The sequence below is a fragment of the Psittacula echo genome (assembly GCF_963264785.1).
Source record: "Psittacula echo genome assembly, chromosome: 3".
In the NCBI taxonomy this organism is placed as follows: Eukaryota; Metazoa; Chordata; class Aves; order Psittaciformes; family Psittacidae; genus Psittacula; species Psittacula echo.
The window spans coordinates 28,696,073-28,705,798 of record NC_137736.1 but is presented as its reverse complement, the minus strand read 5'-3'; the positions used below and the strand labels follow the sequence as shown (position 1 = coordinate 28,705,798).

General features: G+C 38.0%; 1 protein-coding gene across 1 annotated transcript in view; it reads right to left on the bottom strand.

The window, feature by feature from the left end:
• Positions 1-216: 216 nt before the first annotated feature.
• Positions 217-9,726, bottom strand: part of MAP3K7CL (MAP3K7 C-terminal like) — a gene marked incomplete at both ends in the record, with an annotated part of 28,241 nt that continues 18,731 nt past the window's right edge. The window contains 2 exons of the mRNA XM_080612906.1: positions 217-397; positions 8,785-8,900. Coding sequence (XP_080469032.1) covers positions 217-397; positions 8,785-8,900 — 297 coding nt within the window. The remainder of the gene's footprint in view (positions 398-8,784; positions 8,901-9,726) is intronic.

Genomic DNA, 9,726 nt, shown 5'->3' with positions numbered 1-9,726 from the left:
AATTATGTTACTTGAAATAAAATATCCATTATATAATGGATGAAATATCCATTATATTAAGCTACTGGATGGCAAGCATTAAATCAAATATAGACTTCTACATACTCTGTATCTGTAGCAAAGTATTATAACATATTAAACAGACCTTTATTTTAAAATCTCTTTCCAGCACAGGACCAATCCTGTATTAACTGCCTCACGTAAACTAGTTGAGAGTTATGAGGACCCCTGTCTCTTTTGGTACTGTATTCTGAGCTTTTCCAGTTGCTCTACACACTGTGTCTGGGCCAGCTTCAGTGTTCGGTTCTCCTCTGTCAGTTCTGCATACTCCTTGGCCAGCTGAGCAGCATCCATGCTTTCTTTTTCCACTTGTTCCAGCCTGGCGATCAGCTCCTTTCTGAGGATTACAAAAAAACCCCCAAAGATTAAAAATGGCAGTACGCAAGTATTTGGCATCATGTGTTAGGTTAAAGCTGGGCTATAGGTTGTTAACATGCTATTTCTCGACTTCCTGTGAAATAAAGGCCTAGGAAATTAATTTGTTAAAAGTCCTACCTTTCTCTTTAAAAAATGAAGCTGCCAAAATCTCTGACAGGTTTGCTGTTCAGTGACCAAACCTGCAAGATGCAGGGGAAGTTTAGATGGGATATAAGGAAGAAATTCTTTACTGTGAGGGTGGTGAGGCACTGAAACGGGTTGCCCAGGGAGGTTGTGAATGCTCCATCCTTGGCGGTGTTCAAGGCCAGGTTGGATGAGGCGTTGGGTGGCATGGTTTAGTGTGAGGTATCCCTGCCCATGGCAGGGGGGTTGGAACTAGATGATCTTAAGGTCCTTTCCAACCCTAACTATTCTATGATTCTATGATTCTATGCTAAGATACCTTCAAGTACCTCTAACTTCAGTAAGAGCTGAACATGCAGTTCATGGGGGGAGAATCAAGTTCCTGGAAACCTCATGCTAATATTTTGCCTGAAGAATAACAGGTAATTTTTTTCTCAATACCAAACAATTTGTTTGTTTTCTGGGTTTTTTTTTTTGTTCTGTTAGTTAGATTTGTCAGTAAATTCTGTGAAGTACGCCTGGTTTCCTACTCTCTGCTACAAAAGAAATTACTCTAGTAAGTAGTAGGCGCCTGAATCTGAACTACATATATTGTTTCTATAATGTGTTTATGCTCAGACCGGTTTATGCTGAAGAAGAGTGATACTGCTGCAAACCTGACCCCTCCTGGTCTTTCTAAGAGCAGACGCAGGATTCAAGCAGGTGCTTCTTTCTGGAGGGAGTCACACAGTGCCCTGTATTCCCAGAGCTGGGCAGGAGCTGCAGTCTCTTGTATAATATCAACTGAAATTACCTCAGCACAAGTTAAGATAAAAGAGGTCTTAAAACAAAACACACTGAAGGCATGAGTAACTCACAGGGTATCTAATCGCTTTCCACTTAGTTAGCCAGCAGGCTAGCCTGGCCTCTGCTTTCTTTCCCCTGAAAGTCAAATCATTTATTCACACTTGCTACAGGAAATCTCTTCTAAAAGGTTCTCAGCTCTTTTGATCATTCTATCTCAGAGATTAGTTAATCTTTAACTGTTCATAGACCTCTGACTTTATGTCTCAGTCGAGTCAAAACAATACTTATAGATCATCAGTGGGAAGATGTAATGCCTTCAAAGTGGATAGCCTTTACCACAGTCTTTAAAAGAGCCCTCTTGTCAGGCTGGAACGGTGATTTAAGACAGGAAATTCCTACAGCTTAGCAATTCTATCACTACAGGTCAGAGTATTCATGAAATGATACCATTTCAGTGTTTGCTGATCACTTACATTACTTATAGCTGCAAAACTACCAGTTACAGCAACAAAACTGTAAGCACGCAGGTCTTGAAAAACATTTCTATTTGGCCTTCTTTTAGAATCAGTTTGATCTTAGTTTGATCTTTCTCTGTCTCTACTACAGCTTTAAGTGACTGCAGAGTTTTCCCCTAGTTTAGCTGACTGTTTACAAAGTTACTGCAGTTCAAGGAGTCAAGTCAGCAGAGAGCCCTGGCATACTCATTTCTCCCATGTTTCCCATAAAAAAAAAAAAAAAAAAAAAAAAGTTAGCAGCCATTATAGCAATTTTAAATCATCCAAAAGCTGCAGTGTATAGAAACCCCCCTGTAGCTAAATACGTTGCCTTTGTTTTATACCACTGGTGTACTGCACAGGAGCTATGCTGCAGCAAAGCCTCTTCTGTTTCCTTTCACCAAGCTCACCAAGCTCTTAAGAGAAAACATCAAGAGCATATTTTTGTTCAGCAGAATTCTATTAACATTTGGTATATTAGCTGTAAAAATTTTAAAAGCAGCATTTCATTCCTCTTCACTTGGGCCATACAAGATCAACCAGTTTTTCACATTGGCTAAAATGAACTTATCTTGCTAGACAGCTCCTATTAATGGGACTATAGGCCACAAAGGACTAATTGCATGTATGCTTTAGAGAGTGAGAAATGCATTTAGCGACAATAAGGTTTTACAAGTATGGCATCTTTAATCACTTCAGTCTCTTAGGGCTTCCTCCAGAAGATTCATGTTTCTTGGGAGCAAAAAAGAGCTTAGGAATATTTCTTTGGAATTACTCTACTGGTGCAATGCTGGACTGAAGGATTAAATTAAGCTCCTCCAAATTACAGACTGTTGACTCAGAAGTGTCCAAACAAATTAATTCAGAATCATTCTTCATTTTCTTACACTTTAGGAGGTTCTTAAAGGGAGATGCAGCAAAAATATTAAGAAGTAATCAGCATCTTAAAAGCAGGTAAACCTTTTCCAAAGGGATTTTTAGTAAAGAATTAAAAGAAAGGTACTAACTACTCCATTTGGACTTGAGCCAGGAGTGGCACAGACAGACAACATGCAAACTCAGACAGCTCTTAATGAGTGTCAGTCCTGATTTGATAAGATGAGGCTATGTGCAGGCATGGCTTTTGTGCCACTCTCTAGTAATACCCAAGCAGCACAGATAACATTTTTTTTTCCCCTGGGATTTAGCTTTTGTATTAAACAAAATATAAATGCATTAAAATCACAATATACCCATTTCTGTAGTCCACAGTCTAGGACTTCCCTAGTACAAAGCAGTTTCCTTGCACTGAGGTAGCAAAATTGCCCGCTTCTGAGTCAGCAGAACCTACTTATTCCCTTCCCATCAGGATCAACACCTGTTTATAGGGTAGGGTGATGTTTCAGGCAAATACTGTCAGCCTGCCACAGAGATCTAAAATTAGAGTACCAGGGAATTGCTAAATGTTATGAATGGTATGGTTTATGAAGCTCACAAAAGGATGAAGACAGTAACTAACATTTGCTTCTGATCTAATCCAGGATTTGAACTTAGCTTCCAGAGGTTAAAGAACACCATACTAAGCTCTTGCACCATCTAGCCTTTGTTATGGATGCTTAATAAATAAATCTAGCACTGTGTAATCTATGTTTCCTGTTAATGGTTACCCTGAGTTTAAATATTAATGGCATTCATAAGGTATTTTCTAAAATGGTGCTGAGGTACTTGAAGCTTCAGGACAATCTGTAATGTACAGTTTAAGTGTTCTTTCTCAGGGAGGGGTTTGGGTGGGAAGGGAAGACAAGTGTGATTTGCATCATGAACCAATAAACCACGAGCCACACCAGAGCAGAAGAAAAACCCAGCATGGTCTTTGGGAAATTATTTCTCTTGTCCTGACCTTAACAACTGACCATGCAGAGAACAGATTTCCCTTACAGAAATATTCACAATGAATAAACATCAAGAAAAGTGGCAGACAAAGCAGATAAATCTATCTGAAGACAAGTGTATTTGGACATCAAGAAAAACTGCTTCCACAGTGCAAAGAGGCACACTTGTCTTTCCTCCATTGTGAAGAACATATTCAAGATCATGCATCTCTGGTACTACACATTTCTTCCCAACTAACAAGTGTCTGTGTGTTCTGGTGGGCATAAGATCATTTATTCTTCCCACATTTGACATGGCTTTCAAATCAGGAGGAATCATGACACCCTGTAACATAACTGCTGTCTAAGGAGACTGTTTTGTGTGTTCAAAGTCTACTAATTAATGTTTAAAACAAGCAGACAGCCTGTTTTAATGTAAATTAAAACATGTCTTAGATGCCAGCACATAAAAGGTCCTTAAGTATTCATAACTGCAATAGGGCAAGCTGAGGTTTCTCTTTCTACACATAAAATTGTAATTTCCACTGCTTGGCACGATGATGAAAAATCAGGTCTAGAATGGGAAAATTACTAAGATAAAAAAATTGCCTTTATGGTTCATACCAATCTTTTCCTGCAGTACCTGGAAGTCTGAAGACTACTCGTCTCAATAGCGTTCCAAAAGACACTCCAGAAATAGTGTACCTGGAGAAACCATCTGGACTTGAGACCTTAGAATCAGTCCTATGGTCATGAGAGCATGCTAAAGCATATGGAAGGATGCCACAAAATTGAGCAGACGTCTCCACTGCACGTCTGCTATAATGTATGTAAAAGAAGGAAACAAAACATATCCATGGCAAAGAAAAGGAGTGATCCTAAACAAGGTGGTAATCAACTGATATTTTCTGGAGAGTTATATTAGAATTATCTGGGGGAGGAAAAAGAGAAAACCAGCCAGTGCTAAGAATATAAGATATAGCTAGCAACCATGGCAACTCTAATATTTAACTACATAATCCAGGGTCATTATCTAGTAATAGCAATATAACAAGTGCTCAAAATAACCAACCGTCCCATCCCTTTCACCCAAACTTAGATACCCAAAAACATCTGTTATGGAAATACATGTGTGTTTCTGGAACATAAATTAAATTACATTCTATGACCTAAATGTGGTGTGCTCTCTCTTCCACACCCTTTTCTTTCTTTTTGATCATGTCTTCCATTCCAGAGTGATCTTGTCCATTGTGCTACATATTGCTGGCATAAATGGGAAAAGTTCAAGTGAAGGGAGCAAAGCTATGATTATTTGCATTAGCAGAAAAAGGTACCCAGTGTTGTTTTAAATTCTTTCAATTCTTGCTTCCTTTGTTTGTCTTTTTCCTGAGTAACTTCTTTCCCCTTCTTATTTGCTTTGTCCTTTGATTTTCCTTTTTTTTTTTGAACCTGCAACCACCCTTTCTTTCACATTTTGCATTTTCCTATGAAATAGTTGTTGTCTTCTCTCCCACTCCCAGCCTAATACATTCTCTGGCCATCTATATGGCATACAAGACAAAGAGGCAAATAAGCTCTGGTTTTGGCTTGATGAAAAACAATGCTTGTCATTTCACACCACTGTCTTTCTATACTTCAGCTAATACTCGATCTTCACACTACAGTGAGAGACAAGTCAAGCTAAGCATAATTGAAAGCCTTTGAAAAGTTGCAAAAGAGTAAATTTTTTTTACTATAATAAAACAATGTTATTCAGCTTTCTATTTCTTGAAGATGCCTCCTTTAGAAACATACCTGCATGTATTATTTCCTCCGTAAAAGGTTACACTGGACTTTGGAGGTTGAAACAAAAATTATTTAAAATGGAATGAATAGTATTACATTTTTTTTTTTACTGAAAAGCTCCAGTTCCTGTACGGACATTTATGTCAGGTTGACTTAACATTATTTCTTCCTCATAGCCAAAAATATTTGCTCAATACATTTTCTGCTCTTCTCCTGATAATTATTGTATTGTGTGCACAGTGTACTATCAGTAGGCACCACAGGTGCAGTCACTGCCTGGTGGGACTTGACATTTTAATTCCACAGGTGAGCTGATCTGTGGAGAGGAAGTTCAGAGCACTGGCAGGGGTACCATCCAACAACACTTCTAGTTGCCTTCGGTAAAAATGTATGCTGAAGAACACTGCACAAAGTGTTTGTTCCCACTACAAGGGATGAACCACTGTCTTTGTCCATTTTATCAAAATAATATTTAAAAGAAATAGACAACAGATAGCAGGTGTATTAGGCAATTATGAACCTTTACTTCCATACATTCAAATTCAAATGTAGATGATAAAGACACCTGCAACAGCAGCAAATTTCAGAAAGCTGCAAACTCCATCTTTTAATCAGACTTTTTAGAAAAAGCACAAAAGCATCCTTTGATTATGAGAATGGAATATTCAACACATGACACACATGACATCCATCCTTCTCCAATTCATTCAGTATATGATACCCCATAAACTTCCTTTAACTTTCAAACTGTAACTGTTTAGAACATTTTTAGATATAAATCAGTGATCACTAGACCAAAACCCTCTTTTACTTTTTTCTTATTCCTTCACCTCCGCACTTATACTCCCTTTCTATCTAGTTTTATATAAAAATCAAGGCCAATGTGTTCAGATTGCGTATACCTACATACCTACATGTGCCCTAATAACTTTTGAATCCATCTTCCCATTTTAGCTAAACTTCATGTGGCAAAGAGGTCCCAGTTAGTTTCTGGAAGGTTTTATGAAAATAGACTGCTACAGAAAGAAAAGGCATCCCAAAGGGGAAATGCAGTGTTCTGAGACCTTCATGATACCTCCTTCAAAATACTACAAAATGGAGAATCTGACTGGAGGGAGGAGTCATAAATAATTTACATCTGGAGGAAAAAAGCTTCCCAATGCCTGAAGGACCACTTCTTCAGATTAAGAGATTTGGAAGGTGGTGAAAGGTGCTGCACTGGTGTTACTCCTGTTTAGGCATTTCACAGCTACACAGCATATGAGTATCTAGGCCATAGATACATAATTAGAAGGCACATAAAAATCACAATAATATAATTCTATTTGCTGCCTTATTCAGCCAACCTTGTTTAACATATGTTTACCAGGGCATGAAATCCTCTATCCACAGAACAGGTTCTGCAAAGGAAGCAGTGGTGGAAGCTTCCTCACATTATTCTACTGTTGATATCCATTGGTGGAATGAAGGAAAATGCCAGCCTGAAGCCCCTAAATTCATCCATGACAACCACTGCTGAGAGGCTGACTTCTGGGCTCAGAGGTTGATTAGGGTAGTCTTGAGCTCAGGTAAACAGTTTTGTGCATATATCTGCCATTCCCAAGGAACAAAATATTTCTAATTCAGCAAGTAACACAGACTCCATAGATAAACAAAAATGCATTCACATAGTTTTCGGGTTTTTTTCATTCTTTTAGATGCAAAAATATATATGTGAGTCTAGTTTTCAAAGGCTCCAAGCTTCATAAATGTGATAACTGGTTCAGGGATGTGTCAGTAATAATAATGCATTTATGTTTAGTAGACTTTAAAAACCAAATGATCTAAGGTCACCTTTATACATCAAAAGTTAAGCACTTTAATGCCAGTTAGTATTTTATATTCCGTTTGGATTTTCAGAGAAGACAAACATACATGGTTTCCACTGAATTAACATGGTTGCTAAATACACATGTACGCAGATGATATTAGACAATCGAATTTGACAAATCATTGTAAAACTATCTTAATTAATTATCTTCTCTACATCTTTTTAAAAACACCAATTACTTTTGATAGGCCAAGTTTAATTAACGATGAATCAAATGCAAACACTGGGACAATGTTTTTTTCTAACTTTTGTGCCAGTTTGTCAGCAACTGAGCATCGTGAAGGTCCTACAGTGGAAGGGAATTTGTAGAGGGAAACCTCAACTAGTTCCAACACTTTAGGCAACTAACTATATTGTGCCTATAGCCATCAACCCTGATAAAGACAAGTTCCACTTTCTTACCCTGCATAGTTTGGATTCAAGGTCATCTTTGGCTATCTTACTTGTATGAGTACAGGATTTCATCAGTCTCCCTCCCATCAGCTTGACTCTGCAGCTCAATACTCCCATAGATGCAAATTTGGCTGTACTGCATGGTCAGCTGGTGCAAAGATTGCTATGAAACAGATACAGTGGTCCAAAAGCCCACTCAGAGTAATAGTAACAGAGCTATTTTGACCCCTGTTGCTATACTACAAATGTTTCTGTTCAAGAAACATTTGAAAGAATGATGATGTGGTCTTCATTTTCACAATAAGTCTGAGATCTACACTGAGGTAACTCTCTGAGGAAGGCAAAACTGCTAGAGTCACCTTCAGTGTGAATGTGAAAATAAAAAAGAATTTGAAAGAGAAAGTTTACTTAGCAGTAACTGTTATTACTTGGGGTTTGTTGTCTGTTACAAACTTCTACTACTCACCCTCTTTCCTCTCTCTATTAATTTTTCAGGTTTCTTGTGGAAAGGGACTGAAAATCACAGAGTGCACTTTGCCATTTAACAGTCATGCAAAGATGACAGGGATATAAGTATAGGTCATAGACAAGGAAAAGTCTCCAGCTTCTGCACTTTTGGTATGAACACCTAAAATTTTAATGTACACAGAGACAATGCACCTATTAGTAAACAGAAAAATGTTCACTAATATTGTCAAATACTCTAAACTTAACTGTTCATTAAAATGTGTAAAGCTAAATTGAAGGAAATTTCCCTAAAACTAAAAGAGGGCTCACACCAGCTGAACTAGATTGGTATGTGACTTGTAGGCTGTCAACGGAGGTTTCAAGGGACATCTGTATAACTGAGGGCCCAGAACTATGACAGCTCTGTGTCCCTAGTGGCCTCAGTTGATTCTACGGAACAATGGCCTAACTGTTGTGCTGTACGGTGACTCTCAGGCAGAGGTGTAAGGTCAGAAAATATTACATGAAACCCCCATGTTTGAAACAGGATTTTACAAAGAGAATATACAATAGTAAATACTTTTGGAAAATTACTCACTTTCTTTCTTCCAGCAGAGCAATTTCTTTCTTGACCTCATGGTACTCTTCTGCTATTTTGCAGTGCTGTTTGTACACCTGCATAGATTCTTTAGAGTCATGACAAGGAGGCAGTGGCTTTAAGAACAGAAGAAGAAGAAGAAAATAGTGCTTTTGAATGAAATTTTTGGAAAAAAACACACTTTGAAAGATCCAATAATTATCTTAATTCCTGTGAGAATACTTAGAGAAATTTTGCCTCACCCCACAACTGCAGGATACAGACAAATATTCCTAGTGATTGCCTTTTGTGGAGGGGAAAAAACACTTCCCCACATAAAAATATGCATAAACCTTCAAACCTTGTAAGGATTTTCAGAACTTTACTTGTCAACTTTGCAAAGTATCCCAAAAGATTGTTCAAAGAAAGATTTTCTCCCTTAATTTTTCAGCTACAGTTATATAAGATTGCTAAAGCTGATGCATTGATCAGACCCATGAAAAAATATGTATGTTTTCACTGCAGAAACTGCGGCACTGAGTAGAAGGGTAATTTGAGTGCAAACAAGCTCTTATTCTCCAATTCTGCAAGATGGCAAGAAAAGACCTGGAAAGCTATTGACTAAATACTCTTTTTTCATAGATGCAATGCTTATTCCAGCTTATTACTAAATGGGACAGGACCATGAACTGGGACACTGGGGCTGATTCTGCTGGACTCAACAGGAGTTACACTGCTGACTCCAGTGCAGCCAAGCTTTCATGATGGGTTCTATCCCAGTAATGCCTCAAGCTGCAAGTAGTTTGCTCAGGAACATACTGAGTTTCTCTGCATCTTTAATTCCTGTAGAAGAAGTGGATATATTTAGTTAGCAGAAATGTCATGAGAGCTATATCAGTTATATTTGCAAAGTGTTCTAAATTTCCATGAGAAGTGCAGGTGAGATTGAGTGCAGAAGGATGC